The 21,330-nt window shown below is 45.2% G+C and overlaps 1 protein-coding gene across 2 annotated transcripts in view; it reads left to right on the top strand.

Moving 5' to 3' along the window:
• The window catches only part of CLIC5 (chloride intracellular channel 5), a 147,622-nt gene extending 127,490 nt beyond the window's left edge, over positions 1 to 20,132 (top strand). For both annotated transcript variants that reach the window (XM_081294416.1, XM_081294417.1), the window contains exons 5-6: positions 9,781 to 9,965; positions 15,214 to 20,132. In XM_081294416.1, coding sequence (XP_081150542.1) covers positions 9,781 to 9,965; positions 15,214 to 15,381 — 353 coding nt within the window. In that variant the 3' untranslated portion in view covers positions 15,382 to 20,132. The remainder of the gene's footprint in view (positions 1 to 9,780; positions 9,966 to 15,213) is intronic.
• Positions 20,133 to 21,330: the final 1,198 nt, after the last annotated feature.

Raw genomic sequence — 21,330 nt, 5'->3', positions numbered from 1 at the left:
TGTAGTTGCTTAAAGAGTTTATGGATCTAAGTTCTTAGATCACTAAAGATTCTCCATCTTCAGTGTGTGACTTGTATCCTCATGTGATAAGATGGTTGCTTTGCTTCCAGACATTACATCTGGGTTTCAGGAAGTGCCAGCTATCCTCTATTCTCCCAAACCACATTGATACATTTCTACTTGCATCTTATTAGCCAGAACTTGGTCATTTCACCTCCTGAAAATCTGGAAGTCTGGGAAGATGAGTACTTTAGAGTGGGCACATTGCTACCCTGAAAGAAGAAAAAAAAAATCTGGGTTCTGGTTCTTATTAGTAACAAAGAAGGGGAGAGTGGATTCTTGCATGTAATTCACTTTCAAGTTAAGGTATTTTCCCCCTATGGTGAAAATATCTGATCTAGCCATGCCAAAAAAGAAACACTATTTCAAATTCTCCTTTGGGGTTGACAAAATCTGACCCCTCCTAGATTTTAGGAAAAAGAAGTATAAAATTGCACATTTAATTTGCCATCCTCTTACTTCAAATTTTAGAAGACGTAAGCCTCCTGCAGTAAAACCTGTGCGACTAAAACTCTCAGTAGATGACTTCTGCCCCCAGATTGTAGTTTGTGGGGGTAGGTGAGGGCACCAGGAACTGCTCTGAGCTGGGGGATCATAGCATATCTGGGAAATTCTGCATCCGTCACCCACAACCATCAAGGTTGTCCCATTCACGAGTGTTAGGAGGAAGGTTTACAGTGGCAAGATGCAGTCCTGACTGCACAGCCAGAAGGAAAGGACCAGGTCAGTGCTTAGGAACTGCAAAGCCTGCTTTTTTTGGGGGGTGCACTTGGATTCTCATACAATTCACACCTGACACATAATGACAACTTACTGTGTGCCAGGCACCTTTCTGTGTCCTCTGTAGGGACTCAAGTATTACTCCCAGCAACCCAATAAGATGTGCTGTGTTGTGATCTCCATTTTGCAGATGAGGAAACCGAGGCACAGAGGCCAAGCAGCCTACGCTAGCTAGTATGTGGCAGAGCCAGGATTGCAGCCCAGGCAGCTGGCCCTGTGGTCTTGGCCCTTGGACTTGCGTGTGTTACACATTTAATATTATCCATTATTTAAAATGCATGTGGTACTGAGTTTTTAAACATGGGTGGGTTATTTTGGAAACTGTGATCAAATCAGTTCATAAACCAATGGATATTGGCTGAATGACTACCATGTGTTTCCTAAATATACTCAGCAAACCCCAGCTCCACCACTGAATCCTGACCTCACACTCCATGAGGAGCAAGGGCCACCAAACCTGGCCCATGGGGGACAGTAAGTAGAGGACTGTTCCAACAAATAAAAGAACTGGCAACTAGAAGAGAATGTTTGGAATAGCCACAGAATTACCAAAGCCAGTGATCATTTAGAGTCAGGTGGCAGGATGGCTGTCTTTATATTTGCATATGGCTCTTATATATGAAAGATATGGCAATTTGAGGGTGAAACAAGATGAATGTGATCAAATCGCTTCAGCCTGAGTTTTCTGAGGGAGGAAGACTTGGGAAAGCATCAGATCTGCAGTGCTAGGTAGGATGACGGATAAAGTTAGAATTTCCCCTGATCAGACCATTCCAAATGTTTGAGCATCCTCAGGAAACCTAATCTATGGCCTGATGCTCAGAAATAACCATAAAAAAGCACATAGATATCAACCTGATTCCGTCAGCTACATAAACTACAGCTAGTATTAATTGCTTCAGTCAGCACTGATGTCGTCCTTTCTATTAGCGCAATGGGTTTTACAACCATTTATGAGTTTCTGGAAAACCTAATGGGAAACACATATGGGTTCCGGTGAACGATGCAGAACGCTCTTCTTTGCTTAAGTACAGGCCAGAAGGGGTCGCCACCGCCCCACTGCTAGAGTCCAGGTCCTGCTTCCTAATCAGGAACACATTCTGTCCTGCTGGCTCCAAGTCTGGCCTGCTTGCTCCTGTGTTTCTGCTGTTCCCTCTGAGCTGGCTCCTTTCAGAGTCTCTCTCTCTCTCTCTCTCTCTCTCTCTCTCTCCTGTTGATAAATAAACATGTGGGGAGTTTGCATGGTACAGATTGTATACACCAAAGGAAACCTAAATTTGAAGACCTATGTGATAATTTACTGTGGCTTTTAGGAGATTTAGAAAATTATCTGGACCTGGAACTTGTCTATATTATCCATACCTCCCTTCATACTTGGAAATATATATGAAAGGCTTGCTGGGGTTGCCTGAATTCTTTATCCCGCTGATGTTTTAAACACAGCCATGTAATAGCCCAAGTCTCTCTTGCCTTTAAAATAAAATAAAACGCATCTGTTGTTATCATCGTTGGGTAAAATTCTTCCAAACAGGCCATATACAAGGGGATTGTGGAGCTAAGTGGAAAGATGGTTCTTCACAAGGATCTCCTCCAGAGCCTGAGGAAGGAGCTACGTGTGGAACATGCCTCCTCCTTCAGGAAAAGCTGCTGGGTTCCTTTGAGATATATCAGAGTGATGTAGTCTCTCTACCCAAAAGGGGCTGCAGGACATCCCACAGAGTCCTGTGGCCCAGTCCACCTCAGACCCAGGAACAGCGGAGGAGACCCCACCCAGAAAGCCCTCTCCCCATCATCTAGAACCCTGTGCCAGTTCTGAGCCAGTATGCCCTAAGGACCTGGTGAAGACAAGTTTTAAGAGAAAAAGGGACCGTGAGGATCAGCCACCTGTGGGCTGGGTCTTCTAGAAAGCCACTGTGGATGTGAGAACCCCAGTTTTGTCTTGCTTTGGAATTTTGCCTTTGCATGGTCCTTCCCACCTCAGACACAAGATTCAAATCCTGTCTTTGGGGTAAGAATCATTTACTGGCCTCTTCTGGAAATAACTACAGGAGCTTGGCATTTAATGCATCCTCCCCACAAGTCCAGAATCCTTTCTAGAACAGTTGTGGTACCATGTGCCATGGACCTTTCCAGACCCTGCCCTGTGCTGCCTGGAGGTATGCTAGGGCATCTGTTGGGGTTGGAGTTGGAGTTGTCTGTTGTCTGTTGCTTTCTCACAAGTTGTTGTTTGTCTTTTTAGTTTTTCTGTTTTCACCAGGGCCTGGAAACAGAGGTCTGGGAATTGCTTTCAACTTGTGAGCCCCTGGGTCTTTGTACCCAGGACAGATTTGACATCTCCTTGCTGGCTGTCAGGCCATGTCCAGTGTTCCTGGCCTGCAGCCAGAGGTGGATGTGAATTCTCCAAATGATCTGATCAGGAAAAGTTGCCATACCCCTGTAGCCTGGGGAGGACGATGCCCCACCCAAAGCGAGGCTTCCATCGAATGCTTTGGGAAATCAAGAGTGAGCACCATCCTCTGAGTTTTCTAGGATCCTTCTCAGACCTGAAAAGTTCTAGGGTGTCAGGCTTCACTTCCAACACCAAACATCTGCCTTGAGTTGATCTTGTCTTCACCAGTGCCTTCTTCTTCCCCATCCTCTCATAAACTGAAGTTCTATAGCAATAATAATAAACGATAATAGCTGCTTTTTATTATGACCCCCTCTGCACCAGACGTGGCAATTCATGGACAGCCACAAGTAGACATAGGTCTTAGCTCAAGTCTCTCTAAAGCATCACTCTGCTGCTGTGTATCACACTGGTCCCCACAGGCTAGCCTCATGCACAGCTCTGACACCCTGACTTAAGCTCCCTCTGTCCCTCCTCTGGTGACACCACTGAAATGTAAATCTGGCCAGAGGGCCCAGGAACAGCGGAGGGGACCCCACCCAGAAAGCCCTCTCCCCATCATCTAGAACCCTGTGCCAGTTCTGAGCCAGTGTGCCCTAAGGACCTGGTGAAGACAAGTTTTAAGAGAAAAAGGGACCATGAGGATCAGCCACCTGTGGGCTGGGTCTTCTAGAAAGCCACTGTGGATGTGAGAATCCCAGTTTTGTCTTGCTTTGGAATTTTGCCTTTGCATGGTCCTTCCCACTCAGATATGCTGGCTGTGACTCGTTCCTCAACCCAGAAAAATGAATGTAGAACTTTATGTTTTGTTTATTATGCTGGGGGCAGGGGGTAGGGGGTCACACTGCCCATCCCAAAGCCTGATATCCTAAAAATCCCCTTAGAACATCTTTGTCTTTTCAACAGTCTCCATGTGTCACAATATGACAGTACAGACACTTTGTACATGTGGCCTGCACCTCCCCTTGCTCCCGCCCTCCTATCTCTCTGAGTCCCTGTGCTGCCCCAACCTCCCTCGTTCCTGGATCTTTGGTCCTGGGTAACTTGGCCTCTAAGTTTCTTCTCCTCCCTCATAGCTGGGTGGAAAAAAAAGTATCATTCCTCCAAAAGGTGAGGGAGAGGTGACATTAAATTTTTCTTCCTGGAATTTTTTTTATTGTTGTTGTTGTTGTCACCATCATGATATCATTAAGTTTTCAACTTGTAAATATCAACAAACAAGGCTACCTACCATCTTTGTATTTTTCTCTCCAAAAAATGTAACAGCTGGAGAAATCACTGTTTGTCACCCTCACTCCACAGCTGCACTTCTTCTTATGCCCTTTGGTTATGTCCATATGAGCTCAAAAGAGATGAATAATCAAAATTTTCATTCCATTCTCAAGTTATTTCTCAGTATCTAGGTGTTTCTTGCTTCATAGCAAGATCCAAGTGGATTTCTCACTGTCTATTACACTGTCCCATAGACTATGTGACAGCATGGGCCCCAAGCACAGGCAGCATTGGTATTTGTTGCTGAGAAATGGTGCAAAGGAAACTGGTAGGATCTGTTCTTGGAGATAGCTCCTTTTAGACCCAATCATGGTCACTGAAAGTACCAAGAAATCTGGCTAAAATCAACATTAATAGCAGAATGCAAATATGTTATCAAATTAGCTGAAACGAAGGGCATGAGGGAGTAATATCCTTTTGCCAGGGAAATAATGGTGGATAAGGCAAGTCCATAGCACATGTCAGGCCATGTGGGTCCCCAGGAGCAATGGGGCAGCCCTTGGAACCCAGAAGTGGCCTGGCAGAGTGGAAGAAACTTCAGTTTTGGAATCCAATAGCCTCTTTTAAAATTCTAGTTTTCTCCTATTGTAGGAGGATGAGGGCTAGTATTTTGACAATATGGGTTTTTTTTTTTTAACCTTTCTAAATATATGATTCTAATCCATCCTAGGCATCCATCAGCTCTGGAGACGTTAGGATTTCTGTCAAAGGAATTCTAAGAGATAAAAAGCAATTCAATATTCAGTTTTTCATATTCAAAATAGCATTTTCAACAAGACAGAAACCTTGTAACCTAAGTGATCATCTTAGAATTTTTCTACTTTTTTCTCTCTCAATTTTCACTCATCAGGGACCCTGCCAGGAGGACTCAGCTAACAGCGTCCAGATAGTCCTTCTGCTGATGGGCCAAGGCCAAGAATCTTGCTGCTCTGTAGCTGATGACTATTTGACAGGGAAAATCCACCTCTTCTGGTTCAGGGGACTTGGAGATAAAGGAGAAGAGAGAAGAGGAATGAGGGGATTCGTGCTGTTTCTAGGAGTCCTATGCAGTACTTAGCTTGGGGATCTCCAGAATTTGGAGGGAGGCAGGTCTACCTGAGACCCACCCCTAGGGCCCACATCCCCATGGTTACTTTGGAAGGAAGCATAACTGAGAGGCAGGACCTATATTGGCTTTCCAAAGCCTCCTGCCCTGTAGATTCCAGAACTCCCAGCTGCCAGCAGCATGAGGTCACAGCAGCCACCTCCCCTGCCCCATCCCCACTGACGCAGGGAGAAAAGCAAGGGAGAGGGAGGTTCTCTGAGAAACTGAGCTCTTCTATGCAAAAGAGACTGAGAATTCTCTAAAGGGACTATTTGGATTATTACATCAGACTAGGTTATAATCCAGAATGGACTAAATTATAGCTGCTGTTTTTCCACCACCCAGGAGCTTGTAAGGAAGGCCATGGCAATTAGAAAGCAAGGCAGTTGCTCTAGTGCATTCTAGGGGTAGTTTGGGGGGGCAGTTTAAGGACCCCACTGTGTGTGCTTGCACAAGTGGGTGTGCCTATGTAAGTCTAAGACTTGGCTTCTTTATGTTAGATGAGGATAAATAATAATCTCCTTCTCCATGGTCTCCTTGTGCATTTAAGCAATAAGCAGCATACACATCCCTGGGTCAATTCAGAACTTGGCAGACTATATATATTTCCTTGCTCGTGCTGGAGAATGGGACTGAGAAGCAATGAGAAAGAACAGTGCAGTGCAGAGGTTGCTCAGCCCAGGGCCAATGCCTACTAGCTCCTTCATACCATCTTCTTCTCCACAGGAGAGTTGAACAGACACCCATCCAGGCTGCAGAAGTTGGCCAGAGGTGGGCTTTCAGGTCTTATTTCTTTGCAAGTGCACATGTCAGAGAAGAACCGTGCATGGACACCATGCAGCTACATAGCCCACAGGCCTGCTCCCATCTTTTCAAAGACCACCTTAGACAGCTACCCTCTCTCCACATTCATTACGAGAGCCCCCAGGGTTTGCTGGCCCCATGCAGCACCCAGAAAACCAGCGCAAGCTATGCTTTGCAAGAACTGATTGGAGGCTGAGTTAGAGTGTTGGCTCCCCAGTCCCCATTCAGCCTCTGTGCCCTGGTAAGACTATATTATTTTCTTAGCTCAAGTTGCTGTTTTCAAGACATTATTTCTCTATGACGAGAAAACAATATTAGGTCTTATGTAATATCAACCTCAATGAATCTGGAAGCGATCATGGAATGGGTGGATTTTTTTCTCTCCTCAAAAAAAAAAAGGAGAAAAATAAATTTGAGATTGTTTGCATATGGCTGAAAATATTTATGAACTATTCCCCTTGTTTCCTCATCACATATTTTACCCAGTGCATTTGTGTGTGGTACAGAATAAATCTTTATGAGGAGCAGAGGCAGAGAAGGGAAGAAAACAGTAAAAGGACAGGGTATCCATCAAGTGCCTGGGTGTTTGTTAGTGATCCTCAGTCTCTGGGTACCTCAGCTCCAGACTCACTTGCTGAGGTCACCCCATCCAGCTACTCTGAGGAAATCCTTTGGAGCAGGGGTTTCAAATATAAACACAGAAGGAATGAACATCTCAGGTCACCCTGTTTTATTTCACAGGCCCCCCATGAACTAGGTGCCTTTAGCCAAAAGAGATCATTTGATTCTGTGATCCCAGATTGTGCCACCATCAGAGCTTAGAGTTGGCAGGTAGGAGAAAAAAGAGTTGACAGAGAACGGATGGGTGCTGCCATTTGTTATTTGGTAACTTGGGAGTGCTTTAGCACACAGGTGTGTTGCCTCAGTCTCCCTCTAACTGTGCCTGTCATAAGGCTGGTCACCAAGGAGGATCCCCAGGAAGCATGAGGGACAGGGCTATGGCTGTGCATTAAATAAGTAAGGGAAACAAAGCTCCAGGCTATTGATTTTCCCCTCTAGGGACTGACCTCTGAATTGAGGCTTCTTAGACTATCTCATTGTCTACTGCACATTGAAATTTTTAGGAATATACTTACTAAGAGTATGGGGTGATTGACAGGAAACAGAATGATCTCTATATTTGGTGATGCGAAGCAATAACTCCCGTTGACTCATTTCCTTAGTATGCGCTGGGCACTGTATCAGGCTCTGTCCCTGCATTTGCTGAGTTAATCCTTACAATGGCCACAGGAAGGTTAGGTATCTTTAGTTTCATTATTGCAATGAGAAAACTGAAGCTCAGGAAAGTGGAGGAATTTCCCAGGTTCATACCTAGTTACAGGACCAGGCACCTAGGCAGGATTTGTAGAATCTAAGATCAAAACAATAAGTTCAAATAAAAAAAATTTATAAAGCAGATCCAAGACCTTGAAGGATACCTATGCAATTATAAGGGATCTTGAAACTTAAGCATCTGCAACTATTACCCATTGAATTTTGTTCAGAACTGGCCTTTCAAGGAGCTTCAATCATTGCTCTAGTCTTCTTTACCAATTTTTATGATTGTTCCCAGGCCAGTGACTTGGGTACAGACTTGAGTTGTGGCCTGCTCAGGTCTCCAAGGGGCACCTGGAATTACAACTCACAATGTCATATTTCCTTTCCTGTATCTCTTCACCTCTTGGATGATGTCAGTGGGTCAAATTTTGACAGGCACTCTGTTTAGTTTTTCTTTTTTTTCCATTATAACCAAGATTTCGCCATAGTCTGTATAACTGAAAGGGGTAGAGAGATTTGAGGAAGCAAACAAATCAAGTACAAATCACAAGTGCTTCGGGGAGAAAAGCATAATGAGATGGTCTAGGACCCACCCTCCCTCCGCCGTTGCCCTTGAACAGTCTGGTAATCCCATCACAGTCTAGACAGTTGCTAAGGGGAATACAAGCATTTTTCCCAGCCCTGCTCATTCTGTTCTCCCAAACTGGAAACACAAAGCAGACGATGAAGCCCAAGTTCAAATGCCACACCAGGGAAGAGGAAGTATTGAGAAACTAACATCCAACCTCCAGCCGGTCTGCACACATTCCAGTAAGCGTTCAAGTGATTTTTCTTGGGCTGGTGTCATTCCATTGTCTCAAACAAAAAGCCTTCTGTGAAAAGACAAAAGCAGGCTGTGGAGGAGTGGCTACAGAAGGCACATCTGGGAAAATCAGAACAAGAGGACCGTCCCCTCAGCTTCTCCTCCTGCAGACAACATCCTCCTCATATCTGCTGGAAGGAGCATCAGGCCTGACTCCCATTATCTCCGTGGCAGGCTCTAAACCAAAGTCTGGAAAAACAGCCCTTGGGGATGGGGCTGAAGACACAGGTGCAGTGGCTAATGACCCGACCAGCCATTCCCTCCAAGGCCACCCTCTGTGCTCAGGTGGAATGTGTTTGTCAGTGCTCAAAGATTGGACTGTGAGATTCTGGGTGGAAGGACTTTGGTTGAAAAGTGACTTCCCACTGTTGTTCTTTTGCTCAGCTCATGTGTCTTAAATGAGTGACCTGGTACATAATCATTGAAACAAGTCAATGAAATCCTTCTGCCACATCATCTTCCTTCTGATGTTTGCTCTTTGAGAGGTATCTCTGACAGGTGTTCAGGCAACTGGTGGACATTTCTAGTGGACATTGCTGCCTGGTAAGCTGGCCCTGCCATACAGGACAGCTCTGTATTGTAGACAACCTGCCCTAGATTACACCTGGGTGCATCCTTGGTCCCCATTGCTCCTCTGAGAGCAGTACCACTCAGGGCTGCTCTCATTCCTATGCATGACGCCCAGATGTCTCAAAGATTAACCCAGAGTTAATGCTTCCACAAAATCTGGTTGCATCTCTATCCAAAGAATTCTAAAGTTTTTTTTTTGTTTACTTACTTAATAGCCCTTTCGTACTACAAATTTAATGTGTGGATTTATTGTAGAATATTGACAATATATAGGCAAGCAAAAGAAGAAAATAAAAGTTGACTAGGATTATTGAACTTCCAGAGATAAGCCCTGTAAAAACTTTGGCATTTATCCTAACTTCTTTGTTTCTCCTTTTATATATGTTTCCCCCCCCAAAAAATAAAGGCAGTGGGCGGTGTTTTCTAATGTTCATCATTTGGTTAGGGTTTGCTTTGGGGGGCCATTTAATACACTTGTCCTGCATCATGTTCATGGCGACCAGGTATTCTGCAGAGTGTGGTGAGCTGGCAGAATGAGGAGGAAGACCAGTTGGGATGAGCTACTCTACTCTGAAGATCCTTTGACTGTACCTAGTGACAAGAGAGTTGACTAAAGATCCTTCTTTTGCTCTTCTTTGACAGCCCTTGAGAGAGGCCTGACCAAGGCACTGAAGAAACTGGATGACTACCTGAATACCCCGCTGCCAGAGGAGATCGACATCAACACCCATGGGGACAATGACAAGGGGTCTCGGCGCAAGTTCCTGGATGGGGATGAGCTGACCCTGGCCGACTGCAATCTGTTGCCCAAGCTCCATGTGGTCAAGGTAAGGGAGCTCTATGCATGGGTGCTGGTGAAATCAACTGCATCTTAGGCCCAGGTCACCTGTGTGGATGTCAAGATCCTGGGGCTCTGAAGTCAGGTGAATGGGGACCCAATGTCAGCCTCTGCTGCCTGTATAGCCTCTCTGAGCTTCCATTTTCATTTGTAAAATAGGTATATACTGCTTACCCTAGGTTCTTGGGAGAGTAAATATGGTGTGAAAGGGTCTAGCATATTGTAGGGACTCAATATATAATAAATGCAATATCTTTATTGTAGATAATCATATCACTCCAAAGCTCTCTTCCTGGAGTTATTGCTGACCACACCCCAGCATCTCCCTTATATGAGCCCTTGTGTATCTTCATACATTTCTTTGTGTACAGATCTTGTAGCAGATCCCTGGGGTAGAAAAGCATCCTCTTCCTTGTCTATTAGCTGAAGAGATGGAGACAGCAGGGGCTCATTGCTCTTACCATATGCAGCCTGTGGGGTATAACCCTTTCCTAGACAACAAATCTTGGAAACCTGAGATTTAGAGGCCACCTAAAACAATCTTCAAACCAAAACTGGTCTGCTTTCTGCTGAACCTGTGACAGGCTTCTGGGAAGCTGTGATGGCATATTTCTGGGTGGTAAGGAACCCTCTGCCTAATGAGCCATGTTTACCATTTTGAACAGCTCGGATTATTACAATACCCCTCCTTATATGGAGCCCAGGCATACCCCTGCATCTCATTTGTTCTCTGGAACAACACAAAACCAGTCTGCTGTGCATCCCACTTTAAAAAAAGGAAACGTATCCCCTAAAGTTCTCTAAACTAACACTTCTTCCCACATCCTTTTCTAACCCTCACTGCTTGCAAAAAAAAAAAAAGGGTGTCTTACCATCTTGCTGTTTCCTATTTTTACACATGTCTATATCTTATTATCTCAGCCAGACAATGAGGGCCTTCTTCAAGCATGTTGATAGAGAGTAATAAATACTCATTATTTGATTGATCATTTGATCGCCACATGAGTAACCTTATGGTAGCCAGCTTCTTTCTACCCTGCACTAAGAAGATTCAGATTCCATCATTCCTCCGCAGGGTACATTATGCCTATTGCTTTTCAGCTGAAGACCTGAGCTAGTAATACAGGCTTTCCTCCAATCAGGCACCCCAAGCTTGCATTGCTGTCACCTAGCTGTGCATGCACCAATGTTCCCACGGGATCTTGGTCAGAGCTGGAAACCAGAAGGGAATCACGTGCCTATGGGTTGGGAAAATCCAATTTATTAATAGGAAGACGCTGGGCTCATGGCCAAGCCAATAGTCACTTGGAGGTTGTGTCAGTTAGCTTTGCATCACCATGACCAAAAAGCCTAACAAGAACAACTTAAGAGAAGGGAAAGTTTATTTTGGCTCATAGTTTCAGAGGTTTAGTCCATTTCTCTGGGCCCATCATGAGCCCAACCATCAGGGCAGAAGCACATGACAGAGGAGCACTGTTTCATTCATGACAGTCAGGAAGCAGAGAGGGGAAAGGGAAGGGGCCACAGACAAGATGAACCCTTCAAGGACATACCCTCAGTGACCCACGTCCTCCAGCCACACCTGCCTGCCTATAGTTAGCACCCAGTTAGTCCTTTCAAACCAGGATAGACTGATTAGGTCACAGCTCTCATAATCCAATCATTGCACCTCTGAACATTCCTGCATTAACACAGGACCTTCTGGAGGATGCCTCATGTCCAGACCATAACAATGGTTTGCAAAGCTGTGTCACTTTGAAGTCATCACCTCCTGAATGCTCCACCCATCAAAGAATACTTATTCACCTTTTCCTGAGGAATAAGGAGCACTGTTGGGGACATTATGATCCCTATTCAGTCACACTGTGGCAGAGCCACATAATGGAAAGATCAGGAAATCCAAGTTCTAGTCCTATATCTCCACCAACTGCAGCACGGGCTAGGGCAAACCATTCTATCTTTTTGGAATTCATCTTTCTTATGCCTAAAAGAAGGGACATGGACTAGATTCCTTCCTGTTTCCTTTTTTTGCTTCTCTCCTCTCTTATTCCAACATGTATCCGTCCTTCAATGATGAATCATTTGTTGAATAAGGCAAACAAACAGCTCTCCCTGGCCACGTGCACCACCCCCTGACGTCTCCAGCTCCTTGCAGCCCTCGGTTGACTCAGTGAATCGCCTGTCCTTGGGGGAAGTTCACTGGGTTGTTCTCAGAGGAGCCGGAGATCAGACGGAGGACGGCCTGCGAGGGAACAAAGGCTGGGCCTCTGCTCCTGTCTCCTTGGATTTCTGCTGATCCAGCTTATCAGATCCAGGGCCTGGCAAACCTCTGCAGTGCAGAAGGAGCCAAGGGGGAGCCAAGTCAGGCCTCCAGTTTGGCCTCAGATGCCAGAACTCACTCTGGGCTGTGGGAGCTAACCATTTTCATATGAAAGAGCAAATTTGAAACATGAGCACAAGGCTTGCTGAGAACGTCAGAGCTGCGCGTGCATCCTCGCCCGCTGGCTCTGCCGGGCTTACTCAGCTTCTTGTCCATCCGTGGACGCTGTGGTGTCCTGGTCCAGGCACTCACCAACAGCCAGGTTTGGGGAGAAAGATGGATAATGTGGCAATTTTGAGGGGTCCTAAATGATTCTTAGGGAGATGAATGGACCCAGAAACAGAAATTAGTGTGTGAAATAATTCTCTTTGGAATTTGAAGGAGCCCACCTTCCAGGTGTGGTTATAGTCATGTTCTTCTTTTCTGGGATAGATTATGAGATTTCAGGAGAAGGGGGAAGGGCAATTGCCTTCCTTTGGGGGGGATCTCATCTTCATGCAGATAAGGGAGTTCCAGAAAGAGCTTCTTTCTGTAATTGAGGGGGAGAAGCAAGACAAAGTTAGAGGACTTTGAACCTGAGGCAGATCCTTAGGACTCTCAGCATGTCTAGGCCCCAGGGAAATTGTTCTCTGAGCAGCAATATTAGATTCATAACTAATAACCCTGAGTTGGCCCATGTCTTACATAGGTCTAAGTGTTAAAGTGGAAAGAACCACAGACGAGAGAGAGGGCCTCTGATAAATGGTCATGATTACTCAATAGATACTGGTGTCATGCGTGTCCTGTGCAGCAGAGTCTAAGTCACTTCATTTCTCTTGGTTTCGCTTTGCTCTTATAAAGTAGCTTCAGTCTTTAAAACGAATTGATTTGGAGACTGGGGATGTGGCTTAGTGGTAGAGCCCCTGCCTAGCCTGTGACACCCTGGGTTCAATCCCCTGTACTTCAAAACAAACAAACTAGCCATATTAAGAGATTTGTTTTGTTTGTATTACACACAAAGAAACAAAATTAAAAGATACACTTTGTCTGATGTTCGCAAACCTGAAGTTAGTAAAGATTAAATATGACTCTTTATTGAATCCCTCCTCACCTAACCTTTCTGTGCCTTACTCTTCTTCTCTGTAAAACTGGAATATAATAAGCTCTTTCTTATGAAGTAATTTAGGGATAAATAAAGTAACAGTTCTCGAAGTGCTTAAAGCAGCACCAGAAGCAGAGCACGGGATGAATGGGTGCTTGCTGCTGTTCATACCGGGGTTCGCATCGTGATTGAGATTTTGGAGGGGTCCACAAATAAAGCAGCTGTGGTTCCTGTCCTTGTACTCCTCACAAGCTGGGGAAGAGAAAAAAGGACACTAAGACAGTAGTTGGATTCAGGATAGAAGAGAGCTTAGGATTGCAATGGAATTTCCAAACTGGAGCACGTAAGGGGAACGAATGCACCCGCGTGGGAACGTGGAACTCTGGCCACAGGCCCTTGTCATCCTCCCCTCGGCACAGCTTCCCAGGGGGTTCTGCACTGGGAAGATGAAAGATGGAAACACAGCATGGCTGCCCTGGGGGTTCTCTGAGCAGGAGGATCCCAGGGCCAATGGCTTGGTGCCTTCTCCAAAGAGAATCAGAAATCAGAGCCTCGAGAGTGATGCTACTCTCTGTAACCGCTACCCAACTCTCAGGGGCTAGAGGCAGGACCAGCTCATGTGTAGGCCCTGTGCACAGTGAAGACCAGAGCTCTTTGTTGAAAAATGACCATGAACTTTCACATGTTGATGGCAGAGGATTAAATCAAGGGCAAGGCCCTTCTGAGTGCAAAGACCAGTGATGCACAAGTTACATATCCAAAGCTGCCCTGGCTAGAGGAATATTCAAGAGACCACCCTGCTACCACTCACAGAGGAAATGCATGCAAATAGATGGAAGGTAGGCCTCAATGAATTGTAGGCGATAATGTTTATTGAGTACTTACTATGTCCCAGGCACTCCTCTAAGCATTCTATGTGTATTAAGTAACTTACTACTATAACACATGTCCTATTATTACCTCCATTTTAGAGATTAAAAAAAACAACAACAACATAGTGCTCAGAGAGGCTAAGTAACATGTCCAAGGTCACATGGCTGATAAGTGGAATCAGGATTATAAATCCACTCCACTGAAATCCAGAGCCCAAGCTTTGAAACACTATGCTACTGTTTAGTATCAATACAACCATCACTTCCCCGGAACTCTATTAGTCCATGTCCCCTGAGTGTGGCAAACCAGGTAGAGAACAGACATCACTGTTTTCTCACTCCCACATCATAATCTGAACCTACATATACATTACAACATCTAACTTACTTTTTCTGTTTTTTTCCCTCTTCGATGAATAATAATAGTTATGTACAAAAAGTGGACCAGGGAAAGATAAAATGAAAAAGTGTCTCTAATTCTATCAATCAGATATAACCACTGTTGATGTATTGGTATATACAGGTTTCTCCAAATGTGTTCTGCTACACATTAAATTTAACAGTCTACTTGAAACGTTTTGCAGATCACTGGATTCCTCTCAGCAGCAGCATTTTTAAAGACTCTCTGGTATCCCATAGTATTTATATACAGAAAGTATTTACCCAATTTATGGATTGTTGGACATTGGAGTTTATGCACTATTTTTTGCTATTCAGAATAGTCTTATGATCATAATTATGTGACTAAATCTCTGTGTATATCCACAATTATTTCCTAAGGAAAAAAAAATTCCTAGAAGTGGAACCACTAGGTCAGAGGAAAATGACACTTAAGAAACAGAAAATAAATATAGAGGCGGTGCTGCCCGCTTGCATTGCCAACGTTCTGCTTCTGGTGCGAAGCAGTGCACCAAGGTGGTTTGTTCCCTGCACTCACATTGTCTCCCTTCTGTCATCTCTTTAGATTGTGGCCAAGAAATACCGCAACTACGATTTCCCGGCGGAGATGACAGGCCTGTGGCGGTACCTTAAGAACGCCTATGCCCGGGACGAGTTCACCAACACCTGTGCAGCGGACAGCGAGATCGAGCTGGCTTATGCCGATGTCGCCAAGCGCCTCAGCCGGTCCTGAGCCCTGCCCATGCCCGTCCTGATGCACAGGGCTCCACTTCTCCCCAAGAACTCCACTTTACAGACTCCTCTAATGCAATGCCTCTGCAAACTTTTTTTTTTTTTTTAAATCAGTCCCCATCTTGCTGGCATCACCAGAACTCCAGCCCATGATCATCTTTTAAGGTCAGCGCCATCCCCTGCCTATCACGCAGGAATCTGGCAAGCACAGAGGATAGAAACAGACCACCTCTCTGCCGGCCGACCTGATCTGGGATGGGTGTATCCTGGTCAGTTTGGACTGACCTGCCGAACGGTGACTAGTTCCATCTGCCAATATCAAAATATCACTCAGATGCTTTAGAAACGCACCCCACCATCTCCTCTTCCTCCCTCTTCTTTGTCAGTAACTGCGAGGCCAAGGACAAATGCCCTTTGAGTTCCTATTAGAGAGAGATCCATGCCTTGGTAGGGGAAACGCAGGGCATGGGGGAGAAGGGAGTTGGCGGTGGATTGGGACATCTGGCAAACACACCGCCAGTAGCTCACTGCTTCTGACCCTGCTGTCCTTGGGCACTGAAGGCCAGATTGCAAAGTCACTTCAGACACATTCTCAATTCACTGCAGTGCTGTTGTGCGCCTGGCTGGTGCTGACCATGGGTTTTCCGTGTTGTCCGGCAATTTTCCAGGAAGAAAATTGGCATGCAATTCCAAACCAGGGTGCCTGGGATGGGGAGGCGAGACAGAGTAGTGTTGATGCCAAAAAGCCCACAGGGTTTGCTAGCTTAGGAGTGGGTGTTTCATGGGCAATTTCATGCCTGGGTTTGACTGTGCTTATCAGTGAGTGGCTTGTGGTCTGTGACAAAGCAGATAGGAGGGGGGAGGGGGGAGGGGTGAAGGCAAAAGAGTTTGGTATGAGGCTTGATGTTCCCTGGTAGACTTGGTCTTTTCTCCCTTGACCTAAATCTTGGACTGGGATATCATGTAACTCCCAATCTTATGGGAAGAAACCAGGAATTGGCCAAAAATATCTTTCCAGGTTTTTCCAAGTTGCACCTGGATGCAGGTGGGCTGAATGGGTGCCTTCAGGCGGCTGCTCAAGGCCAATTCGACTGAGGCCTCTGCTGGATAAGAACGTCAACTTCAGGAAGTGGCATGATGGTGGACCGCCTTAGGGAGAACATCCACACTGGGAAGACCATGTGGTTTAAACTTGAAGAAAAAAAATGTACCCATCTGGGCTAACTTTGCTACCATCCATCAGACTCAGCTGCCAGATGAAATAAAGGCAACCATGTTCCAGCTACTTTTTCCCTCCTTACTCATTGTTTCCTCAAGTTTCGCCTCCTTAAGAGCTTACCCTGCCTGAGCATGGAGACCTGTGCGGAGGAAACAAAGAAAAATGAACCAATCATCAACTCCCTGGCCCACTGAATGCCCCAGGAGGAAATCCATCAGCCTCTGGCCCTCACCTTCCACAGTCCTTTCCTTCCTCTCGCTTTTTGGTGGAGGGCGAGGCTCCCAAGTGCCGGAAAGCCCCTGGACTTGGCTCATTTCTCAGTGAGGGCAGGATAGCACGGTCCTTTCCATGGAAACATCAACAAATCCTAACCCAAGCGCTCCCTGGACCCGCCTGCCTCCAGGGAGCTCCAAAGAAAAAATAGGGCCCATTGATGAAACCAGGGGAGGAAGCAAGAGAGCTCTCCCCATTAGCCAACTGAGGAAGACCAGGTTTCTCAGGAGGACAATTTACAAGCCTGAGAGAGCTTTGAAAAGGCAGAATGAGTTGATTCATTTCCACCCTAAAGGAACCTTTCCACAGTCTCTCTGGAAACCGCCCCTGGAGATGTTTAAAATGGAGAACTGGTGAGGAAACAGCCCCTTTTACTGTGAGGAGAGGCCCCAAACTGGACTTCTGAGGGCTGAGAGCTTGAATGATCCAGGTCTTATAGTTAGTATGAAATCAAGCTGTTTCTTGGGAAGTTTTTCCTGATCTTACAGCATGGCCAGAAGAAAGGGGGTGGTTCACTCTCCTATGCCCAGGTGGCCTCCTCTGCAAAGTCACCTGCAAAGGAACACAGAGGGACCCCAGGTGGAGCAGCTCCCCAGCCCAGGGGAGTCCACAGAATGCTAAGGAGGCTGATGTGATATCAGAATCCAGCAATTGTCAAGTTTTTAAAAACAAACAGGCCAAACCAAGTCAATATTGTTCTTTCTAGATGTTCCTCCTATGCTTGAGTTGGTTTTACGTAAATGGCAATATTTAGGCCCTGTGGGGGTATTTTGTGACAAATTATAACCATTTTAAAGAGGGGTAGGAGTTAGAGAAGGAAAGCTCTTTTAGGTACTTAATTCAAAAACACCTTTTGATTTCAGCAGTAGATCATCATATAATGCAACTGGCTATCGGCTTAGAGTTACATATGTAAAAATAACAATAATATTAATAGTACTACTTTCTAATTACTTTTTTTCCCCCAAAGATATTTTTTCTCCAGTTCCTCCAGACTCTCTGGGCTTTGCCTTAACCTTGTCACATGCACAGTGCACCCTCTCTTAGCTATGGTGTGGTGAGGCCAGGAACCACCTTGGGGAGAATTGAAACCTGAAGATATTTTTTCTCCAGTTCCTCCAGACTCTCTGGGCTTTGCCTTAACCTTGTCACATGCACAGTGCACCCTCTCTTAGCTATGGTGTGGTGAGGCCAGGAACCACCTTGGGGAGAATTGAAACCTGACATCTGGACTCTGTACTCCAGAGCTTGTGGGAAGGAGGTGGCCCTTGTGATTGTGTCAAGATCCTATTTCATTTTGTATTTATTTGTCTCTTTTGACTTTGACATCACAATTTTTTTTTGTGGAGTAGGTTCATGGGAGGCAGAAGCAGAAAACTAGAGCCACACTCTAGTCACCCAATGACTCAATTATAGAGTTGAAATGACCAACCTCTTCAGGACTTCCTCTTAGATTGGTTGGCCCAGAGAGAAGGGATTGGATAAGATTTTAATAACTATACAAGATGAGCTGGGTAAGTAAAATCTTAATTGATCCAGAGCACAGTTCCTTCATCTCCTGACTAAGGAAGACAAGTCTCTGACAAATTCAAAGTCACAGACATGGATATGACTCTCCTTTTAGACAAGAGGTCTGGAAGCCACCTGGTACCACAGAAATGAGTTGAAATGTGGAAAACGCAGTCAGTCAGCTTTTGTGACCACAGGACCCCAAAGTAGTTTCAGCTTCCCACGAAATGGCACTGTCCCTCCTCCCGCTGATAGGGCCCCTGGTAGGATCTTGATCTTCACATCAAAGAAAAGCCCTCCATCCAGGTGGGTGGTGCATGCCTTAGCTCCACCTGCCCAGGAGGCTGAGGCAGGAGGGTCATGACTTCAAGGCCAGCCTGGGCAACATAGTGAGATCCTGTCTCAAAACATTTTTTGAAAAGACATACCAGAAGTGGTTTCCTGGGCTGTATTTCCTGGCACTTGTCAAATGAAGCAACAGAAGCCCTTCACAGCCCTGTGCCTGGTGGTGGCTGCTCTGTGGATGACAGTACCCAAGGGTCTTAGAATGGAGAATATCTGGAACAGAGAGAGCTTGACCAGCTCAGGGGCCCAGGAATCAGCAAGGCCTAGATACATAGAATGAATAAGGAGACAGGCAGGAAGGGCAGGTGTGTCTAGTAAGAATCTACCCCTCACTGTGAGGATCTGCATCTAAAATTAAATGGGTCTAGAAGCAACAGGTGTCCAGTAGGTGCCTCTGCAGTTCACCTTCATCCCCCCGGCCAGGAGCCAGCTTAGCTGCACGGGGGATCAAGACACTGGTGTCCTCTTCCTTGGAAAGAAGAGATGCTCATGGCTATAACTAAGTTCAGTGATTCTCAAGGCATCACTTTCCTTTTTGGTTTTCCTACCATATTAAGAAGAATCTGAAGAAAGCATTAGGAAAAATGGGTCCATGTGAAGCATCTGATTCTGACGTCAGTGATCTCGTCCTTGGCCTTGGGGCCCTCTGCACACGGCCCCGGGCCTTGTGTCCACCACTTTCTACCGCTCAAATCAGACGGCTTGTATCCTCCTCCTGCTACACATTCTTCTCCCCTGGTCAATCCTTGCTCAGCTTAGTTTCAGGGCAATTTTCTCTCCTAATTAGGTATGATCCAAACTGTGCATAATGATATTTAATGTGATTTAAGGAAATAGATTCAAACCCCCCATCCCACTACCAAAAGTAAATAAAATGTTGCTTAATATAAGGTTTGGACTAATCTGTATTTCTATAAAAGTAATCTAGGGTTTTTTGTTTTGTTTTGTTTCATTTTGTTGGCAAAACATAGTTTTAAGGATCCAATCATCTAAAGTATTTTACATATAGTTAGAGATTTCACAATATTAACTATGCATATATTTAAAATATAAAATATCCAGCTGACGTTTGAATTTGACATATTTTTCTGGCCACCCGATAGTTCTGTTTTATAAGCTGGGGAGTTGACTCATTTAGCAAAAGATGCTTAGCTTTTATAAAAGGACACGCATTTCATTTTATAAAGACACTCCAAGTGATAGTTACTTGATTTTCTCAAGACCTTTAACTGTGGTGATAAAATAACAGGCCTTGCTTTCAAGCCTTAACAAATGTAAAATGCCTTTTAATAAAGACATAGCTGAGTGTTTTCCTCATGACTCTGAACCAGTTATAAATTTTTTTCTAGTCTTGATTGGTATTGACTGATTTAAATAAAGTTGGTTTATTTTCAAATATTATAAAAGTGATCATCAGACTCCTGATTTGAGGTGGGGATTTTCTATGTTGTTTTAAATGACAAGTATGAAATCTCTCTCTTCTTCAAATAAAGGTGGCTTTATTTTTCCCAGTTAAAAAAAAAAAGATGTTCGTTCATGAAAAATCAAAAACAAATAAAAAGATATGGAGAAGAAAAGGAAAAGCAAAGAACTTAGGAGCCATCCAAGCACCAATTTTTTTAAGCAAGGCTAAAAATCTTTCTTAGCACCTGGATTAGGTAAGACAATTGTGGCAATATTCCTTCCTGCTTCTCATTTCCTATCTGTACCATCACACGTGAGGTAGGCCAACAGTGACAGCCCAGGTCTGATTAAAGAAGATCTTAAAGTCTCAGTCTGCTTGTGCCAAGGCTATTTCTTGACTCTCAGGGACTGAGCCCCAGCAGCCTCCCTGGCCTGAGATGCCAGCATTAGCACCACATTTCTGACTCTGGGTTAAACTCAGTAAGTTCTACCCAAAGCCAGCATAAGGTCCAGAGGGGTCCTTGATGAGCATTCACACTGCTGAAAAGGGCCAAGATCTTGGCCATCTCCTAGGTCCTCCATGCTATCACAACGGCTTCTCAGAAGCTTGGAAGGGATGAAGAAGTTGACTCTGGAGTGAATATGGACCAGAGGGGCATCCTGGAGTCAACTCAGGTACAGCAGATGTGGCTAATGGTTCTCTCCCCACCCTGGCTACCGGCATCATCCTTGGACAGAGCTCTGGTTGGATCCAGAGACATCTCCCACTCTTCCTACTCCTCCCACCAACCCTCCTGCCACTCAGGCAAGTGTGATTTCATTTCCAGTGCCAGGGTAAATCACAAATGACCTAAACCCTCCTTCAGATTGTGGTTGGTTTCACAGTGGGCTCCTGACCAAGTTCTGCTCAGTATTCTAAGAGGAGATTTGCTCAGATGCTTCTGGAAAATTTCCCCCTGTTGTTAAGAAAGTGAGTTTTTAAGTCACTAATTCTGGTGGTGATTCTGGAGGTAGATATGAGGCCTAGATGTGCTGCCACTCTCTGGGGACCAGGATGGACTGGCCTTGGGGACAATGCAATACCATATGCTGCAAATCGCAGCAGAAACAGGGAGAGAGCCTGGATCCTTGAGTAGACCACTGAATTGTTGAATCAACAAACCCTGAAACTGGTCTAACTCTGGATTTCCTGTCCTGTAA

The sequence above is a fragment of the Spermophilus citellus genome (assembly GCF_964194105.1).
Source record: "Spermophilus citellus genome assembly, chromosome: 5".
Lineage (NCBI taxonomy): Eukaryota > Metazoa > Chordata > Mammalia > Rodentia > Sciuridae > Spermophilus > Spermophilus citellus.
The sequence above is the reverse complement of the archived record's forward strand: the minus strand, read 5'-3'. Positions and strand labels throughout refer to the sequence as shown.